The sequence below is a fragment of the Indicator indicator genome, chromosome 26, assembly GCF_027791375.1.
Source record: "Indicator indicator isolate 239-I01 chromosome 26, UM_Iind_1.1, whole genome shotgun sequence".
In the NCBI taxonomy this organism is placed as follows: domain Eukaryota; kingdom Metazoa; phylum Chordata; class Aves; order Piciformes; family Indicatoridae; genus Indicator; species Indicator indicator.
In genome coordinates, this window is record NC_072035.1 from 4,670,910 (window position 1) to 4,692,953 (window position 22,044).

The 22,044-nt window shown below is 41.8% G+C and overlaps 1 protein-coding gene across 1 annotated transcript in view; it reads left to right on the forward strand.

Annotated features, from left to right (window-relative positions):
- The window catches only part of GALNT9 (polypeptide N-acetylgalactosaminyltransferase 9), a 156,486-nt gene that overhangs the window by 12,461 nt on the left and 121,981 nt on the right, over window positions 1–22,044 (forward strand). Inside the window, exon 2 of the mRNA XM_054392728.1 lies at window positions 13,456–13,636. Coding sequence (XP_054248703.1) covers window positions 13,456–13,636 — 181 coding nt within the window. The remainder of the gene's footprint in view (window positions 1–13,455; window positions 13,637–22,044) is intronic.

The window sequence follows — 22,044 nt, forward strand, 5'->3', positions numbered from 1 at the left end:
TTAACTGAGGGGGTCTGAGTCCAGACTAGTCTGTGTAGCATCTTATCTCGTGATATTGTTAATCAAAGGTATCAATAACAGCCAGATGTCCAGTAGACATCCAGTAATCACCACAATTAATCCTAAAAGCAAATCTTTAGTTCCTTGAGCAACAAAAGCAAGAAAGCAGACTTTGTTGTGGATTGGTATCCCAAAGGTGAATTGCTGGGTGGTCTCTAATAGTTCCAGCAGGTCTTTCGTGTTTGATCTTTCCCTGACCCTTTTTTCTCAGTAGGAACATTTCAATGCCAATTTCTCCCCAGATGTCGACTTCCCTGACACTTGCAGAAATGTAATTTTGGGAGACCTCTGACTGTCTGCCAAGCTTTGGCTGAAATGAGACACAGTCCTCAAAATCTAATGAGCAGAGGTGAGGGGAAAGTATGAGAGAGGGAAGCAGACTGACAGACAAATGCAGAACAGCATGATCCCACAACCTGTTTTGTCTTAGCAAACCAGGCTAAAAAACAGATTGGTGACAAATGGGTTTTTCACTCATTTAAACACACACAGGAAAATAAAGTTCTTAGCTTTTAAAGGATCCAGACTCAGATCTTCACATTAAATTCTTCTGCTTGCTCTGTTAGTTTGCTATATGTTAACACAGAATTTGGTTTGTTTGTTTCTTTCTTTTTTCCTGTGCTTTCCTGCTTACTTCAGCTATAGCAGCATGAAATTTCCCTGACGCTACACCAGTACTGCCCAAAAGCCTCCTTTATTTTCAGCTTCCTCAAATGGCAGACTTGGGTCCCACTAGCTTGTCTCATTGCCTTTCAGTAGTGACTGGATAATTAAATTTTGCTAGGAGCAGAGAAATGACCCAGCATTGTTCTCTGCTAGGCAGTGTGAAGCATGCCCCTGCTCTTCATCTCATCAGATACCCTTCATACCCCACGGGGCTCAGTATTGGCTTTCTGTGGGACCATTTGGTGCTGGAAAGCTCTTTTTTTGTCAATTGGAGATATGGGTCTGGCCTGAAGTTTAAGCATGACCAGCTAGCTTGTCTGATTTGTGTCCTTGAGGAGTGACGAGTCTAAGCTGTAAACTCAGTCCTCAGTTTTCTGCAATTCAAATCCTGATTCATGCCTGTCTCTTTGCTGAAGGATCTTCTTCTCCTTCTGTCTTCATTTCTCCCTTTACTGCATAATTTAACATCTCATAAGGTAGCCATAGGTACAAACCTGAGACACATCAGGGGACAGGAACATTCATCTGGCCAGCCTGATCTAGTGTGAAATGTCCCTGCCCATGGCAGGGGGGTTGGAACTAGATGACCCTTGTGGTCCCTTCCAACCCTGACTGATTCTATGATCTTTATATGAAATTTCTGCATAAAGGAAAGGAAAGCTTGAAGTGAAAGTGAGTCTCAGAAACCTTGAATTTCTTTCTACATTGCCTTGGTGGGAACCAGATAAACACTACTAGGAAGGTAAACTGGAGAAGTCTGATCCACAATTTGAAACACTCACTTGCCATTTATACATAATCTGAATTTTCTCTCTGTATGATAGCTTTCAGGTACTCTGTTAGGTGAATCAAAGAGCATGTTGTTATCAAATGCACCTCACCTTTGACAAGCAAAGCCCAATTTGTCTTGCAGTGAGTTTGTCAGGGCCTCAGCTAGCCATAAGTCAGAGCCAATTCATTGAAATATCAACACACAATGAAGCCAATCTTGTTAATAATGAATCAGGTATTATAGCAGTGCTGGGTTTTAAAGTGCCTGTAACAGTGGATCGTAGCTTTCCCGCTCCTGGAAGCCTGAGTCAATTTATCTTTATATCAACAATAAACCAGAAAGGGCAGAAATCAAAGCAAGCAATGTTTTTATTACCACTTTTAAATAAAACATTGTGCCAATATTTTTCCCCTAACATTACATCTTTATTTCCTCAAATTTATTGACAATTGCTCTTTATCCTCATTTCTCCTTTCTTTTGCAAAGCTATCTCATCCTTTGATTTATTTCCTCCAGAGACTATGGTACCTAATTCTTTTTATTGTTCCCTGATAAATCCCTGATTAATTGTATGTTATAAGCTATCCATGCAACATTGTGTCTTTCATTTCTAAATAAGCTTGCTTTTATGAATTGCAAGCACGAACACTTCCCTCTCTAGAGCCAAAACTTAATCCAGACTCAACATTTCCTTAAACAATAGCAAGGCACTTCAAAACCAAGTATGAATCTCAGCACTGTGGGCTCTTTCTACTCCTGCTCCTCCTCTGTGAGCAGGAGAGAATGAGATCTTTAGTTGTGGCACATCCTCTGACAGCTCTGCTGTAAATGTGGCTGCCAATTTATCTCATCAATTAGGAGACCTCTGCACAGTAACTTTCTGCATCCATTGTAGCTTCAAAACTGCCAGAAATTGTAAGGCTTTTGATTTAGATGCTGGATTCTGGGCTGTTTTTTTGCTATTTCAAAAGTGTCCTGTGCTTGGGTTTGAGCTGACTTGTCCTGCTGGTAGAAAATTAAATCATACGCATATTAAGAGGCTGATGGAAGTAGGCACTGCAGCCTGGCACTGATGAGCAAGGCACAGCTGTAGTGCATGTTGACATGAGCTATGAAAATAAAGTGGAGGGAGGAGGGCAGAGGAAGGGCAGAGATGCAAACCAAATGTCCGAGCCAAACTCCCTGAGAGGTGTCAAAGCTGTGCCTGAAAAGGAAGCACACAAACACAGCTCAAGAAAAATGCACATATCTACAGGTGTAAAATAGGCTGTCTGTCAGGAAAAGGAGTATGGGTTAAAGCCAGATATCAGTGCTGCTGTGCAATGGTGCAAAAGACTCCATAAGGCCACATCAGTCTGAAAGGAAAAGGGAAGAATCAGGACTCTCTCTGGCTCCTCCTCAAAACCAATATCAAAATTAATTTTCAAGGATCTGAGGGACGTATTCAAAATCTCATGTCCTTAGTAGCAGCTGATCTCTTCTACCAGGAGAAGTGCCTGATGGTAAGATTCAGAGGCAGCAGACAGAGAATCAGCACTGCTCTGTGGCAAAACTGGTGACCTCTTCAAATCATTTGATTCTCCCGTGGCCAACAAAGACACCAGGCAGCGACTGTTTAGAGCATAGAAGGGAGGACAGTGGACATAGCCAGCAGGTCTGTAGGTGTTACATTGTCTCTTCATTGTAGTAGCATTGCTAGAGCTGGACTTGGTGATCCTTCTTTCAAGCATGATGTGATTTTGAGTTCCAGCAGCTGCTACGTCTGGGTGAGCGCTGCTCACCTTCTGCTGCGTGAAATGGGTTGAACAGCCAGGAGCTTCTCATTCATACAAAGCACAAGTGTTGCCTGTGACTTTGGGATTGGAAAAAGCTGCCTGTGTGATTGTGTTAGTTTAATTTAATAGCAGGCTGTTGGAGTAAATGAGCAAGGAGGCCTACCAATGGCTGCAAATAATTGTGGAGCATGACTGCAAAATGATGCTACAGGATCGGGGCTCGTTTGGCCCTTCTTGAGAGCTCACCAAACACCCTTTAGCAGGGAAGAAGAGTCTTGCTTAGTCTTGGACACAATCCCTGTGAGTCAGAGCAGAGCTGCAAGGGTGCCTGACTGAAACTTGGATTGAAAGGAAGTAATTTGGCAAGTTTGGCAATGTGGGATGTGATACAGGCTTTGGTCAGTTTAGACTTTAATATCAGCACGATGGAGTCTAGAGCAGTACAAGCCTGTGTAGGACTTGAAGTCAGATAGATATGCTTTTTATAGATTCCTTAATAGTTGAAGAGAATTTATTCCTTATGGAACCTCACCTGTGGGATTTACTGCTGTAGTTGAGCCGGTCTGACAATAGGCCAGTCAGGGATTTCTCATCCAGAACTGAGTCAGAAATCCAAGAGGTATTTTTAACAGAGACGTGAGGTCAGCTCTACAGGTGCAAGAAAATGTCACTTCAGCCAACAGCATCTTTTCAGCCGTAGGCTCCATCCTGTCAGACCTTGGGTCAGAATCCCCTTCCTGCAGTGGTCTGCTGCTTCTCTTCCCTACCTCTGATTCACACCAGCAAACTCCTTGTTTTGTCAAAAGATCTTGTCCTCATTTATGAAATGAAAACCCTTTAACTTGAAGCAGCAGCTTGTTCCTGAATCTAATTAAATAGCCCCAAAGTTTCAACTTTTCCACCTTGGAGCTTTTCAAGGAGAAGCCTCTTTCCATTTCTCTGGAATGGCTCTGTTATCGTTTTAATGATCACTTTCCCCGGGAGACCTCACCTCTGTTTCCCTGGAAAAACTAAAGAAAATCTAATATATTGATACAGATGATCCATTTCATGTGAGTCAGTGACACTCTGACCGTGACAGTAGCAGAGAATTCGTTGCTGCAGGAAGCCATTCAATCCAATATTAGTGGCTGGTCTTTAAAGGACACCAGGTAGTTTGAAGCCCTATTTCTACCTGTCTGAGTTAAGATAATGAGCATAATCTAATATTATGCTTCAGGGCTTTAGTTACCTGCCTGTGGGGTTCAGAAGCGAACTTTGCTTCCAGGAACTGTGCAGAGTTTAATTGGCCAAGTTCTTTACGATTTGTGTTTCGTTTCTTCTGAAGCCTCAGGTATTGGCTACTGCCAGAGACAAGATACCAAACTGATGACACTCTTAATTTTGTCTGCTTTTAATATCAGTGGGCTGCCAGGCAACTACACCAACATTTCAGCTCAGCTCTCCTAAGTCCAAATCTATGCCATCACCAGAAGAATTTTCTGGCTTTCCTCCAAAGCCCTGAAGAGAAAGATCTATTTTATATGTTTCACCAGCACAAACCACAAGTCCTCTGGGATTTTAGAACTTCTAGAAGAATCCTGGCGTCTGTTATTTATTCACAGCCCACAAACTGATCTTTCCCTGTGAATGATCTTTTTGATCATTGAAATGAAAGTTTAAAATAAAATCAGAATCACAGATGTATAATTTACAATGCTGCATGTTGGCTAGGCTATCTCCCTGGCTTTGTTACTCCAAGTTGTAAAATATGTTACAGAGATTTTCCTTACTTAAGGATTCCTACTCTTTAAGAAATTGATTTTTGTTCATATCAAGGCTTTGACAAAACTCAGGCGTCTCTCTTACTATCTATAAGCTTTTATCTTCATCTCCACTGGTCTGTGTGGCTCCTATTTCTTGGTCCTTCCAGTCATCAATCTGTTTATCTCCTCCTAAATTATCTGTTGTAATTAGAAGACATTTTCTCATCTCAAGGGGAAACCAGCTCCAAATGACTATTCTATAGAAGTAATTACTTTTGATATTAGATATGTGTACATAAAAACACAGTATTTCTTCCAATTAAAAAGCACTAATGAATTTTCTGTCTGGAGAGGGAGTAACCTGTGCAATGCTACTGTTTCTGCCAAGCCAATGAAGAGAAAATTAGGCCTGTAAGAGGGCTGATGAAGCCAGCAGGGGCATGTGTGCCATACCTCTGAATAGCAGGTCAGGGAGAGAAGATGGCTGTGCAAGGACATTATGTTCCTGTTGCATGCATTGATGGATTTGCTCATTCTCCACACTGTGCCAAGACAGCTCACAGGATGTTAGGGGTTGGAAGGGACCTCTGAAGATCATTGAGTCCAACCCCCCTGCCAGAGCAGGACCATAGAAGCTAGAGTCACACAGGAATGCTTCCAGATGGGTCTTGAAAGTCTCCAGAGAAGGAGACTCCACAAGCTCTCTGGGGAGCCTGTTCCAGTGCTCTGCTAACACGTTTCTTCCTACTACACTGGCCTCCTACACCTGGTCCTCCATTACACATTTTTCTCTCTATTTCCTCAGATTTTTCTCTCCTCTTCTTCAAAGTTTTAAGTTGTGCTGGGAATTTGGCATGGAGCAGCTTTACCAGAGATCCCCATGGACTCCTTCCCTCTGTAGTCACAGAAGGAGTTGTGCTGAGGCTTCTCAGCAGGAATCTTGTCTTACACATATCAGAACTGCCATCTTTCATTGTCTCAAAATAACTTCAATGAGTAGGGAGCTTTTATCACAAGCTTTTCTGTAACAGCAATCATTTCAGAAGCAGCTTGATCCTGTAATTTTGAGGACTATAAATCTTGTCCCTAGGTTACTTTTCCACAGGAATCCTCTCCTTTTCAGCCCTAAGAAGACCTCTGTGTATGGGGGATGCATTGGGACAGACTCTGTTCACTAGGGTAGCAAAGATCCTCCAGTGAGCTACAAAACAACTTGTTTTGCTGTTAGTACAAGGGTGAAATCCACAGGCTAACACAACCTCTGCCTCTCCTACTGATCCATGCTGTCTTATTGTCTTCTTCCCTCATTATATTTCTGCATCTGTTTCTTGTCTTCAACACTGATAGCAAGCTCTTGGGGGTAGGAACTCTCTCTCTGGGCTCATGTAGCATCTGCTACAATGGTGTCCTTCATCTAGACTACATGATGGGAGAGCATTAAGGAAAAAAAAAAACTGTTCTGGCCAAATTCTGTCCTGGGAGGGCTTACTATAAAGGCTTTAAGGATTAATATATCAATATGGTAGGGACAGTGTGTAGGATGGAATAAGGGTCAGCTTCTAGCCCAGATGCTAGTAACAGCCCTGAGGCTTTTTTATGGCATTTTCAATCCAGTATACTTGGAGCAGTTGACAGATCCTCATAGCCTGTGTCTCAGGGTGCTCTTTGCAACCAGGGAATGTCTCTGTTTTAAAGAAGAAAAAATGCAGGGCAAAGTACATAGGGGTTGGATATCAGTCCTCTTTCCAGATAATTTGTTCTAATCTACTTTATTTCCAAGGCTACTTACTGTTCATTCTCTCTGCCTGACTATCTCCTGTGGGCAGAAAAGGAACCACCCTCCTACAGTCATCCCTTCACCATCATTCAGTGGTCTTCTCACAGATAGATGACCTACAGGATTGTCATTCATGTCAGCAGATGGAGGTTGAGAAACACTGTCACAGGCTTCCACTTGAACAGGCAGAAGCATCTAGAGATCACAGGATGGTAGGGGTTGGAAAGGACCTCTGAAGATCAGCAAGTCCAACCCCCATGATGAGGTCAAGGTACAAAACCACTGCACTTCATAGTTCCCAGACCCAAAAAGTTGCACATCAAGCACTTCAGCTTTACAAGGTATTGAACTTTTTTCCCTTTTCAGCCACAGGATACTGTTGGTATTCTCTCTGGTATATCTTCAAAGATACTTGGGGCTGATGCTGGAAACTAGGGGGCATAAATCCTTCAAGCAAGTATGCAGCAAACTTTGATTACAGCTATTAAGAATAGGACTGTATTTTGGATTTAGGATAAATGGATGTGCTGGAGTCATTTAACTTGGATGGAGTTTTGTTTGTTGCTCTTCTCTTTGCAGAGAATTGGAGCCTGTGTCCCTGTGGAGTGTGATTTTTTTTTTTGACTGTTTCTGTATGCAAGGCTAAATCTCATTCACATCCAGCATTCCCTGTAGCTCAGAAAGCAAGCACCTATGATATGGACAAAATTTAGATCAGTTCTGTGAGCAGCAGATCTTATATATTATGTAGGCTTACTGCAGGGTCATGGTGAGAGAAACTGATTTGGGATATGGAAAGTTGGGGTATGCAGAAATTAAGGGCCAGGCTCTGTTTAACATTTAGATTGAATCATGAGCTAGACACTACTGACTCCTTATGCTGCATACTACTGTGTGCAAAGTTGTCTGAAATTGTGTCAGACAGTGAAATAATTTCAAACAAGATTTTTTTTTCCACTGGATATTGTTGATCCTTGTGCTTACAACTGCAAAATGCTTTTACTGGTTTAATTTTGGTGCACTGAACTTCTCATGTATTCAGGTTTTTGGGGTTTTTTTGTGTATTTGCAAGGCAACTGCAAAGAGTCATTCTCTATCTATGGTCGTTTCTTCATTAGCCATAATATTTATGGGAGCCAAGAAAAGAGGCAGATACCTGGTTTTGACAATTTTTTTTTTTTTTTATATATTATATCCTTTAGCAAAAGTAAAGCATGCTGCATGGAAGAAGGAGGAAAAAGAAAATGCAGGCTATGGAACTTGCTCAGCATTTTGTTGTTGAGTCAGGTAGGCATCGCAGAATGGAGAAAAGAGAAATACCATTCTACATGTGATGCCATATGATGCTACCCCACATCATTAGCTGGGCAGAAAATGCTTCAGATTTTTGCCAGAATAGACCTGAGATGCTGAGGAAGGCTGCTTTTTAATTCCCAAATTAATCACAAGAATTCAGGCAGTCGCTGGTTTTGATTGCTGGCTCTGCCAGAATTTGTGCACTCCTGGGGAGTTCCTTAACCTTTCAGCAGGTCACTTCTGCTCAAAGGTGGGTAGGACGACTCCTCCCAATCTCAAATGACACTGAGAGTCCAACCTCACCGGTGTTTGCACCTAATGAATCAGCCCTAATGCTTCCATCTTGAATTACTCTGTTGTGCAGTTTTGTAGTCCTGTTGCAACTGGGCAGATTTCTGGTGAAAGAGGGACGAGGTGAGGGAGCAGAGCCAGTTGCTGAAGGGGAGTTGGCCCTGCCAGAAGTGGCAGGAAAGTCAGGAAAAGGCTAAGAACAGACCTGTACTTTTGTGAATGTGGGTGTGTAATTATTTTGAATTGTTTATTTTTATTTTGAATTGTCAGAAGGTTAGTAGATCTGAGAACCTTGGCTGAGCCTGATTTGCAGCTGCCTGGAATTGTGTTGCAAATAAAAAAATGCACAGTGAAAATAATCACAGATAGAGTTTGAGCCTACTTTTGCCATAGTTTCTCACATAAATCTCTTCAGTAATTTTCCTGCTGTGACAGGATTTATGGTGAAAAATAGAAGGTCTCTTTCCTTCCTAGAAAATTATGCATACTGCAGAGTAATTAATCTGGTTAAGAAACTAAGACTGGTTCATTCTGCTCTCCATTCTCTCAGCAATTTCTGTCTTAAACAGAAATGTCTGCAGTGAGAGCAATAAATTTGCTATGACTGACAGACAGTAATTATTTGTGACCTCATTGTCATCTGCAGCATTGAACTGGCTATGACTGATCCCAGTGTATGGGCTGTACATCTTTTTAGTCTCGGGATCTAAAGACAAGACAGCTTGAAAAACAGCAGCTCACTGGGCATTGCCACTGTGGTTCCTTCTCTCCCCTATGCCCATCACCATTTCAGAGCTGGCAGCAGGATTTTGAATCTTTGGCTCTGATAGGACCCACTGGCTTACACTATCAGCAATGCTGCGCACAAGGATTTCACAAGCCATGGAAAAATGGATGCAATGGGTGCTAGTAACACAAAGAAAAGAGAATCTGGAAGTCTGCAAGAAGCTTTGAAAGAAGAGAGCAGAAAAGTGCTCTCATCTACTCTGCTCTGGCTAAAACCAAGGTATATGCTGGAAGTTGACCCAGAAGCGCTTCCCCCTCTGTGCTTTTGAAGTTCTACACTGCTCCCCATCACTGTAGGACCTAGACACCCAGCATGTAACATCAATAGCAATTGTGTCTCTGCCAAGCAGCAGGATTTTCAGAAATGTGTCCCTTTCCCTCTTGTTCCAGTAGGCAAGGCCCATGGGAATGACTTTTCCTTTGAGCTGTCCCTGAAGGCTGGCTGGGTTTTCAATGAGCAGAAAACACCCAAACCCTAGGGCACAAATAACTCTCCTTTTCTGACTGCCTTTGGCAGCCCTTCTGTGCATCTTGTGGGAGCACTACTGGAGAGTATTCTGCTCCTCCATATCCTCTCAGGTGCTGTGCTCCTGTTCACCACAATGAAGGATCACTGATGAGATGTTTCTGTTCCATGATCCCAGACTGTTGGGGGCACCTCATATGAGGGATGATCTGGATGATGTACAGGAAAGTGTGTCTTGTTCACCAGCAGCCTCTGCTTCAGCCATACCTGAGGGTACATGCATTGTATCCCATCACCTTTCTCCTGGTCTCTACTTTTTAGACCAACTTTTTTTTGAGAGGATGCTGCTGCTCCAATTTGGATAATGAATGGGAAACGTCCTCTGAAAGTAAGTCAGACATATGATGACTTTCATAGAACAAGATCAGATTAGCATGATTATTCTAGCATTATTAGCATTATTCTAGCATGAAGAGCTAGAACATCAGATTCAGGAAAAAGATTCATGAAATAATTGCCAGTATGCCTGCTTCAAAAGGTTCTCTAACTCCTTCTGTCATTAGACAAACAACAAAGTGCTTGGGTTGAAATTTTCCTTCCCCTCTTACTTGTGCCATAAGGACTCAAGTGCTTTGTTATGTGTACTGCAAGAGAATAAAGAATAGTTTTCAGCTACTGGAATTAAATTGGTGCTTAACATCAAATGAGCACACCACATCCTGGAGACCCTTTCATCAAAGCAGGTCAGTTAGAAGTCATCTTCGGTTTTCCTTGATGTGTAACATCAGAACCCAGCCCAGATGATTCCAAATGATCAACAGATGCATTTACACGTGGTAGTCTTTCAGGAACTCAGGCATTATGATGTGTTTAGTTTTCTGGATTCTTTACCTTCTCCAGTGCCTAATTTGACTGTTTTTTAGTAAGGCTTCTCTATGCTTTTGTTTTGTTCCTGTTGACATTTCTCTGAAACTGAGCCCTGCCACCCCTCTTTAGGATGCTGTGTATTGGGCAAGCAAAGCAGAGACATGCAGCACCACTGCTTGCTGCTAACATCATTTAAATCTAAGGCTGTATCATGCTTGAAGATTAGAAGTTTTCCTTCTGGGTGGGGAGACATTTAGTCTCAAAACATGTAATTTCTGTAATTTCCTGAGCAAGGACTAGCTACCAGGCCAAGGATGGCAACATTAGGCCCTTCTGTTCTAATTTTTCCAAAGCAAGTAATATTAAACATTAAAGTTAGTCCAAGTACCAAATAGCCTCCCATCCTAAATTGAAAAAAAGGGGCAAATGTTACAATTTCCTTCACATTGGAGCTCCCTAAAACATGTTCAGAAATATTTAACATGTATTGAAGTGCTTCACTGAGGAAGGTAAAGGATGTCTTGTTTGAAACCAGTAATTGCAACGCTGTTCTTCATGTGGTTTAGTTAAGTTTCAACAGCAACCATGACTGTCTTGTCCTCCACTTTTCCTACAGAAAATGAGTAGTCATTAAACAGTGGGAGAGCTCTGTTTGGCATTTCCAAATGTTGTCCAAAATCCTGGTGTGGCAGTGTGACTGAAGAAGAGAGATGTCTGCTGACACCACATCCCCTTGCCTTGAGCATGCCTTTCACTTTCCCTGACATTTTGTTTCACTTGCAGCTTTGAAGAAGTTGGTTATTGATTAAGCATCAGTATCAATCCCAGACACTCAGTGCTTTGGTCTTTTCTCTCAGTATCCCAGTAATACAATACCCTAGAAAAAGATGCTGTTTCGAAGCTTTATCTTTCTACTTTCCCCTCATGGGTGTGTGGCCTGTGGGGTTTCTGCTCATGCCTTTGTTCAATTTCCCTTGCTTGTGAGACTTGGAGTTCACCTCCCCCACACACCTCTGAGGAGACCATGGCTGTATAAGGCTCTTGGTTTTCTTTCTTTTCAACAACTTCCTAGGCTTAAATGCTTGGAGCTGTCTGAATTTTTTAAAAGCTTGACCACTACAAGAAAGCTTTTCTGTAAGGAATCCTTTTTATTCTTCTTATGTCCTCACCCCTCCTCCTAAGACTCATGATTCTTTCTGAGGCACTTGAGCATTTCAGTGCCTGATGATGAGGAACATGAAGAAGACATCAAAGACACAAACACAATTAAGATCTGTCCTGACTTGGGACCACTGATTACAGTATGAGGTATCTGTTTTTGCAGGCAGTGTCTGAAATTCAGTATCAAAATTCCTGCTGGTCCTTTTGTGTTCAGACAATTCATAGTGCTGCACTTCACCTTAGTGCAGGATTTTCTCCTAAACACTATAGCAGAAAATGTTATCTTTACTCTTTCAGACCACTAACAAGCCACTGTCTCTCCATCCTGTCTTGTAATTAAGCAGAGATGATGATGGAGTTGTAACAAGTGAGGACAGTGTTAGCCATGAGGTGTAAGAGACATTCCCTCATGAGGGACTAAACTGTCCCAGACCTTGTCATAGCTTGGAGAAGACAGTCCCAGATTTGGGCTGCCTTGGGTGTATGTTACTGGCAAATGCTAGCAGTTTCTTTCTGTCTTTCTCTTTAATTGTTTGGTTGAAGTAACAACATTTTCCTCTTGAAAAATTCTTCATTTGGAAAATGTTGAGCAGGTTGAAGTCTAATTGTTTTCCTCTGCATTATGAATTATTTGGAGGATATTTGCATGATGTTTTCAAGGCTATTATAAATAACTGCTTCGCTTCTAATGACTTGTTGATAGTGAGCCTTTTGGAAAAGAAAGCTTGACATTAAACACAGGATATTTGAGGAGCTTGTTTAAGAGAATTCAGCACCAAGTTAAATGCCTGTTGCTGTGGAAGGAGCTCTTGGCAATGTGGTCATTTTTTATGTCAGTTTAGTTTGGGTTTGTATGTGTTTTTGAGATGACCAATAATATACCAGTGAATGAAACCTATAAATGCATTGCTGCCTGGCTGTCACCTCACCACTAACCAAATAGGGCTAATTGTTTTAGCTCAAGTCTGTCCAAAAATCACTGATCCTATAAGCTGCACAGAACTGAGTATCTTACATTGTCAGAGTTCTGAAGGACAGAGGACATAGGGAGTAATCCCCATATGGGTGAGAGATGGTGTCATCTCCCTGATAGTTTTAGCACATCTTTGTGGGAACAGGTGGGGCAAGCTGTGTGGCTGAGTCCAAATGACCTGTTGGCTCAGGCAGTGAAACTAGATTTACCCTGATTTTCCTACCCAGTAGCAGCTGGTAACCAGTTACATAGCTGCGTTCCCAGTATGGGAACTAAACCCAAACCATTCAAGAGCTGCAGGTGGTCTTAGAGCCACAGAGCAGGAACCTCAGCTCCAAAACTCACTGCAGAAGTGCCATTGATATGGGGTTCAACTGTCAGACCTACATGTTGTAGAAATTAAACATATCTCTCTTAAAATGAATGGAACTCTAATGCTCTATCCTGAGAAAGAGCTTGGCCTCCAGTTCCTATGAGGAAAATTCATCTTAATTATCTTAAGGATAATGAGGCTTTTTGGAATGTTTGGAAACAAGATTCCTGTTGCTGGGGATTTACACAGGAAGAAGAAGCTGTGAAAGCTGCTAATTGATTCTTTATGTTTTGCTCGTTAATAATTATGCCCTGATGCTACAAGATGTGCTGCTATAGACTTTGGTTTGAAAAGCTGGGGATAATTTCCACAGAGCCATGAGGGTTTCAGAGCTGAGTTTCATGAGAGTTCAGATTTCATTTATCTAAAAATATTCTGTGGTCATGGAAGATGTTAGATCCAGTTCCATTATATTAACAACTTGGGTCTTTTTGTTCTTTCATTTAGGTCTGGCAAAGCCCATGGGATTAGTTGAAGGCCCAGGAGGTTTGGGCCAGGGGGGAATGGCTGCTACCCTGAGAGACGATAGCCATGAATCAGAGACTAAGTATGAAGAATACGGTTACAATGCCCAGCTCAGTGACAGGATATCACTGGACAGGTCCATCCCTGACTACAGACCAAAAAAGTAAGTGGAATTCCATGCTATTATTAAGAGCAAGTGATTGATTGCTGTTCTGTTGACCCAGGGTGGCATTCTTCTCTTCCCATCCCTTCCTCGTTAGAGTACGATGGCAGTTACATCCCTGAGTGCAATGAAAATCAAAAAGCATCATCTCAAGCATGAAGTGCCATGTTAAATGCACTGCTAATTCTATGAGTAATTCATTAATCTGCATATTCAAGGCCTGAGATCAAAACCTATATCAGGATGTTGATGCTTATTGGGTCTGGTTCACTTAGAAGAAGTCACCTAGTGCCAGCTGAACCAGCACCAGGGGTGGGAGGCTTAGTCGTGTGGTCCTTGTAGTCACAGGCAATGGAAGGTGGGGCAGTGGCAGCAAATTTTCTGTAGATACTGGCCACTTAAAGAAAACCAAACCATCAACTCAACTGTCTTTCCTCTAACTGCATTTGATGTTCTTAGAATTGTTCAGTCAGGGTTTGCAATATGCTGAAACACGGACTGTGATCAATCCATCAGAGCCCTATAATTGCAATAAGAGCTTTTGGTTTGGTTTGGTTTGGTTTTGTCTTCCAAATGTGTGTTTAGTTTTATTCTGCTTTTATAGTCTTCACTGGCCTGCAATGATCTGTTTCATATCTTTACTGATTTATCATGGTTTTGTATTAAATGTCTTTCAAATCTGTCATATTTATGGAGTTGTGTATCATTCCAGCTGAGCCATCCTCACTGCCATCCTTTGAATGACAATCAGTAATGTCTTAATGCAGAGGAGATCAGCAGCAATGCCTAGTTACTCTCAGGAGACAGAATTGAAAAGAATACTTAATTAATTTCTAATAATAATCTTCTGTTTTAAAAGACCCACTGGGGCTCCTAGGCAGAACTGAAAGTTAAATAAAAAAAAAAAAAGTGTCTTATTAAGTGGTGAGAAAAGTTTAGCCAAGCAAAACAGCTGTGCTCTGTGAATAGATTGCAATTGAATTAGAATTTTTAGGCAATTCAAGCTGCGAGGAACAAAATCCAGCAAAACAAAAGTTCCTCTTAACTACAAATTTCATTAGTTGTGCTACATATTAATCTCATCTCAGAAGTATTGACTCAGCATTTGCTTTCTCAGACACTTGCTACATAGAGCAAGGCCTAGATAAAAGAAGTGGCAAAGAGGAAAAAAAAAAATCTGTTTCTTTGATATCAAATGGATGCAAGTATCCTGACTTGTCCCCTGGACTCATCTCTCTTGATGGATCATCAAAATCCATCATGAAATTATTCTGGAGATAAAAAGTAGCCTGCAGTTATGCAGATATTTGAGGTGTGCATCAGATCTTGTCCAATGACCCTTAAAATCAACGTGAAGTTTGTCCAAATGAAACTCAGTGAAGTTTCACCTGGCTTGTTATTTGCTGTTGTGGTCAGATGGGTAATAAACAGGAATGCTCTAGGAGGAAACACAAAAGCAAAGGTTGCAGAGCTTGAATTTAGCTCAGCAGCTGTCAGAAGCATGAGAGCATTTGTGCTGCAGTGATTATATTCTCTAACAGTTTTACTTGGAAGCTTGGATGAGTCTTTCAAACAAGCTTTTTGATGTGCCCACTTTGGGAATCTCCTTAGACCATGCTGCGTGATTAAGTGTCCAAGTTACTGGCAGAACTGCCTTCCTGGTGGTGTTCTGACACTTGTGAAGAGGTTCTATTTAGCTCTAGATACTGGAATTGAAACACTTCTCTTTAGATATTTATGAGGCACAGGAAAATCCTTCAGATTGAATTTGCTATGAAAAATGAGTGGAAGTTTGGAGAAGGTGGAGGCTCTTATTACGTGAAGATTTTTATCCACTTGTATCAGAGGAGCTTTGGCTGTCATTTGGTTGCCATTTTCTATTAGAAAATTCTGCTTTCCTCCTGGGCAGATTTTTTTTTTTTTCTGCTCTGAAAGCACAACTACTCCTTCTCCGGAGACTTTCAAAACCCACCTGGATGCATTCCTGCGGGGACTACCCTAAGTGATCCTGCTCTGGCAGGGAGGTTGGACACAATGATCTCTTGAGGTCCCTTCCAAACTCTGATATACTGTGATACCATGATACTGTGATATACAATCTCTCTTGGAAACTCTCACTCTACTACTTGAGAGGCAGTTTTCGCTCCCTACCCTATCAACCTCTTCTTATCCACCATAAGAGAATGTTCCTGCTCACTGCAGCAAGGTTGGACTAGATGACCTCTGGAGGTCCTTCCAACGCAAACCATTCTGTGATTCTTTGATGCCATGTGGTACCACATCTTCTTACAAAGCAGGTGATAGCTGTGCATCATAGCCATAAGGCAAAGCTGAGCTTGACTTTCTGTTTGGTTTAGATGCTGTAATTACATATTAGAGAGAACTAAACCTCCAGATCTTTGAGATAGGCTTTGGGAAAACCACTCTTGTTTTGTCCAGCTTTGTGTGCTGACTTGTCTAGTGGTCACATCTTTCGATCTCATAATAGCAGATCTCATCACTGAGCCCTTCTCAGTCTGCTTGTGATTTGTATTCATGTCTTTCCTAGAACTTTTCACTTTTAAAAAGGGAGGACCTTTCATTTCTAAATCGAGAAGCAGGGGTGAATTAATGTTCAAGGCCATGTACAAAGTCCATAGCCAGTCTATGAATAAAAACACTTATCTGGACTCACATCCCAAAGTATTAAACTGTGCTTTCTCCCCATTCTGACTTCCATTTAAAAGGTTCAGGTCTATATATTTACACACACCAGTAGGTATTAAAGATATGAACCGGGAAAATTTGTGCTCAAGTCTGCATGACATAGTCACAATCTGTGAAAGTAAACATGATTTTGCTATGCAAATGTGGGACTTGTAATATTCCAGGGTTAGTCTTCTTTTAAAAGAGATTTGGTCAGAAATGTTATCTTTTAGTTTATTTTATCTTTGACCTCTACCTTTTATTGTTGTCAGCTGTCTTATTCTGGTAGATTGTTGCATCTACTTCAGTAAACATTCTGCAGTTCAATTGATTTTCAGGAGGTATTTTCATCCCCACATGGCAAATTAAAAAAAATATGTTACATTAAGTAGGTGTAGAGTCAGGCAGCATGACCATGAAGGCTTCTAAATTGCAGTCACCTCCATGTCCTTCAGCTGCAGTGAAGTCCACAAACCTGGGTGGTTAGTTCTGCTCTAGAGATGCTTTTCCCATACACTCACACTGTGTTCTGCTTTCCTACCTGCTGCTGCCAGTGCAGATATTCCCTTTAACTCAGAAGCTTTTTTCTTTAAGATAGGAATCATTAAGTCAGTGCAGGAGACAGCAGCAGATTTTGTGCACGTTGTGTTCGTGCGCCGGTGACAGTAAATTGCTTGCTTGAGATTACAATTCACACAATAATTACAGGATTACAGTTTGATCCTAATGTGATGTAATAAATATGTCTGAGCTGCTTTTTTTCCTGCTCTGATATTGCACCTCCCACAGCTTGACTGCTTGCCCTGTCTCTGTGTAGAAAGCGGACAACCCTGGGGAAAGAGTTCAAGAACATACTGTGAATTGATCTCTCCAGCTATGCTTTGTTTCAAGAGAGATGTAATATAGAGAAGTTGCAATTTTGACAATGCAAACCTCCCCAGCAGTTTGTGAGTTCATTCAAGGTGACCTTGAACACTCTTTTCATTTCTTGGTGGATTTAACCCAAACTGGGCTGATTTTAGAGTTGTGCTGATGATCTTTCCATAAGTGCTTATGACCTCTCCATAATGTAATAGGTGTCTTACTGGTGATTTTGCCTTGAAGCAGCACAGTGCAGCTGAGTGCTCTGAGAAGATGTAGGAATCAAGCAGCAGGGATGAAATGTGTTTGAGCTCGGTGTTGAGCAGACTACTCAGGATTTATCATGGTTGATTGATAAGTATTTAGAAATGCTTAGCTAATCAACCTAGTGTTGGATGGACCTGAGATTTTGCTTTGTATACTCAGTGGGAAGTGGTTAAAATCTTGTTTTCTGTTAAAATACATAAAAATAATTCCAAAGTAGTGCTCTGGGTACTATTGACTGTCCTTAAGGACCTAAATTCTAGAGCATGTGTTTTAGTATATATGAAGTCTACATTAATGCTAAAAGAATTTTGCAGGATTGTTGTTACAAGGGAATTTCTAATGCTTCTTATGGAATCACTTCCATTCCCTGTCACACAGTCAGGGATATCAAGCTTGAAAAATATTTCTTGAGTAAAAGGTAAACCACAAGAAGAAGGGGCAGGGAAAGCAGCACAGGTATCTACACGTCCCTGCTGCAGCCCAACCTTTGCTCCCCAGTCTGCTGAAGTTTTTCAAGGGCTGTAGAACCATGGAGAATGTGTTGCAGAGAGCTCAAGCCAATTCATGTGCTGATCTCTCTTCCCAGCAGTAAAGTATTAGCAGGACTTTCTAGCCCCTGGTAACATATACTATTTCCTCTGTGCAATGAAAGAAGGAGAAGCCTCTCTTGTATGGAACAGGTTATTTTTTCCTTGGAAGCACAAAGCTAAGCTAAAGCTTCCTCTTTGATTCTCCAGGAAAATGGTGAAATGTTGTTGGATTAACTTCTGTGTGCATTCTTCCATATTCAAAATGAGTGTTGTGATCACATAAACCTGAGTACTTAGTGGAGAGAACTCCAGAGTTGGCCTTATGTGTAGGTGTGGGAAAACATCAGCACATGTGTTAGTGTCACTTACCTTTGACAGCATGAAATGATGTAAAATAGCCTCGAATGCTGCCCATGGGAGTGCTGTGAAATCTGCTCGACTCTGTGCATGCCTTTCGTACCATAATGTCAAAGGGCTAATGCTTGCCTAAACAGTCAAAAATAGATCTGGAGCAACACAGCTGAGATTTTGATAGAGATCCCACACTTGTGAATAGAGGTACCCAGAGCCAGCCACATAAACCTCTGCATAGTCATTTGTCTTCTAGTGGCTTAATTTGTTAGGGGCATTGAGAGGAAAGAGAACAGGTTTAGCTGGGACAGGCTGCATTGCTACAGTAGGCTTCAGGAGTGGCAGCAGCCATCCATCTGCCCTCTTAGGGAAATAAAAGCCTTCACTACTGCCAGCTATGGCACAAAATTTGTCTGTGCTCCAGTGTGCAGGTTTGAGGCCAGCCAGAACATCTCTTGCCCCGAAAGGGACAAAAGAATGACACACGCAAACGGATTGGAGAGTGATGGAAAGTTTAAGTGGAAAAGCAATTGGTGAAGCTACAGAAAACTACAAACTACAAAGCATAGTGGAAAAAGAATATCCTAAAGCATACAGAACCCCTCACAGAATTCCCAAAAGCTTCCCAATCCTTCCCTCCTCCCACCTGAGGGTCTGCCCAAACCCCCAGGGCTCTTCCTTCCCCCACTTCCCACTGCTAGGCAAGTCTCAGGCTGGCCAGGTCTGAGACTGCCCCCCTCCCCCCCTCCATTCTCCTCCTGGCATTAGGCCTAGTCAGGCCTAAGAGGCCTGAGATACCCCCCCCGGCATTACCCGATAAGAGAGGGCATCTCCCATGGGAGCAGAGAGGGAAGAAAGAGGAAGAGAATGACTCTGCAGATGGCCTTATAGGGTGCAGGATTTGTGGGTAGAACTACACCGTTTCCTGTGTCCACCTCTATTGGGTGGGCACCCATGCAGCAGTGGCAGGGGGCACCCAGCCCAAACTGCCACATCCAGTAGCAAAGGATCAGGCTCAATCCCTCCCAATCAAGCATGAAGACAGAAGTTCTCCAGCCACACAGGACTGCAGATTTGCAAAGATAAAAAATGCAAAACAAGTCAAAACCTTGGGGAATTTCATTATGGTGCTGGGGGAAGGTCCCCAGGTTTACAAAAGCTGTTTGTTTTATGGCTTGTGGCATCCTGGAACACTGGGAAGTCTTAACTAACCAGATGCTTCCAAACATAAGCATTGTCTCTCAGGATAACATAAATTCCCCTGTTCAATCTGATGCAGAGGCTGGATTGCAAAGGGTTGAATTAAACAGGCCCAGCACCTGTAAATCTGGCATTTCCTAACTTTCTATCACTTGACTTTGCAACTTAAATAACTTCTGGGCTTTCTTTATACACAGAACACGTCCACACATACGCACACATGCACTTGTCAAAACCACTTGCTATGATGCATTATGCATACTTTGGAGAAAAGTTTAATACAGTCCCAGAGCTTCCATAATGGCTAAATTGGCTTTTACAAGGAATTGTCACTGCTTGGTGAGGATCTTTAATTTAACTGATCTTCTTTGTGCAACTTGATGCTGAGCACATTGTGGCAGTTCAGTGATAGCAATAATACTGATGTATGGATTCTGTCTGCTGGCTCTATCAGCCAAAGATATTTCTTTGTGTTATGGTCATGGATGTTTGTATTGAGAAAATTCACCCCTTAAAGAAGCAGCTCAAGTCTTTAGCCATACAAAAAAGCAGAGGAACCTGGGTCTTGAGGAAATTACTTTCATTTATTCAGTTCTTTTATAGAGGTGAGCGTTTTCGTTGCTTGCTGTAGACGTTTCACAATAGCAAAGGAATTGCATCTCTAGGGCTCTGAAGTGTAATTAATGGTTCACTCCACTCTATACCTAAGGAAAAGCTTTTTTAATTACCTATCAAAAAGGATTCTGGAATTGATCAAACAGTGCTATCAAGGGGGCAGACTTGGTAAACAGACCTCTGATCTGTTCATTGAAGGGTTTAATAACAGTAGCTAGTATGATGCCAGCAGCTAGAAAAGAGCCTTTATGTAAGAGACTGTCCTTCAGCAACTGGTGAGCTCAAGCTGTTGGAGACCACAAGAGCTCACCTTTACTTTTGACCCTTTCTTTTGGTGGTAGAGCTTTGTGGAGTCACTGTGATACTTGAGGCACCAGTCAGCAGCTCTCTCTCGAGCCAAATCATGTTTGTGTTTTGCAAGTCCTCTGTGTCTGGTACGATGCCTCCTGCCCAAGGCTGGCAGAGAGGGCAGCTCCTTTGCCCCTCTGTGTTGAATGTCCCTGCAGAAACAGGGCAGGAAGGCAGATGGCTTTCAAAGAGCATCAGCTTTTGGATCAGTGGATTGGAAAGGGCTAGACCTGGTATTATTTCTCCACCTCTGCAGCTTGCTCTGCCTCATGACCCACTTTTCCGATCCTCTGGGGACACTGAGTACACTTTGCACTGCTTAGAAAAATGAGTGAAGGATCTCCAAATTAAAACAGACCCTTAGGATTCCTCCCAGGTTAAGCAGAGTGCAATGCAATGGGTCCCTTTGCAAGGAATATTTGAACTGGAGCAGACACAGAGCTTTTCAGGAATCAGTATTTCTGATGAGCAGAAAATGACAACTGAAAAATACTTTGTGGCAAGCAACGTTTTTTTTTTTTTTTGTTTGCTAAATGATGATTTAAACAAAATGTGTAGACCAATGACACATTAGTTTCATTGGCTAAAATTAGCTTTAAAATAACGTATTTTCTATCACTAAATTCTACCAATACCTTCAGGTCAATGTCAGGTCACAGTAAAATGAAGCATTAGTTAAAATTAAGCAATTCCTTTTTTTTCAGCTGACAATAGTTAACAAACACAGTACAGGCACAATATTTTTATTTCAGTTAGGCTGATATTTTAATAGGAAATTGTTTTACTTTATTTTTCTGCTCATTTTGAGTTTGGTTTTGTTTTTTTTCCTTTGGTTTTTGTTTGTTTGGGTTTGTTTTAGGGGTTTGGGGTTTTTTTGCACCCATTATCAATAAATTTTAAAAAACATGATAAATGAAAACAAAAAAACAAAACATTTTGGCCACTCCAGTTGAACACATAACATAAGCTGAAACAGAGAGAAGGGGAAAAAAAGAGACAGAAATGGAGCAGACAGAATTACCTCTGGGCAACAGATTGGAATTGTTTATTAGAGGGAAATGGAGTAAGGGATGAATCTAACCCAATTGTTTTAATTAGATCCCAAATCGATGTGCAGATGGATTTTGAACAGTGCAAAGGGTGCATGTGTGTACACGTGCTCTGAGGCTTCATACAGACCTCAACCAGCTTTGCCCAAGTTACACAGGCTGGATGTTTGCCTGTGAGTCTCCTATAAGCAGCCCAGGCACCTTTGCACCCACATTGTCTAGGTGCAGAGTTGGTGATACAGCTTCAGAGAGACCTACCCAAGGCTGAGCTGACTTTCTGTCTTGTCCAAAAGCAGAAGGAACTGGTGTGGACTGAGTAAATCCCTTTGCTGCTTCTTCAGTGGAGAGCTGGGCTCTGACCAGCAGCTGCACAGTGTTTAGTGTTGTAGTTCTGGCTCAGTTCATTTGGGATATCTATCAGCTGACAACTTAAATTTGCTCATACTGCTGCCTCTGGGCCAGTTGTGCTTATTTCTATATCCCTGTGTATGCCAAAGGCTTA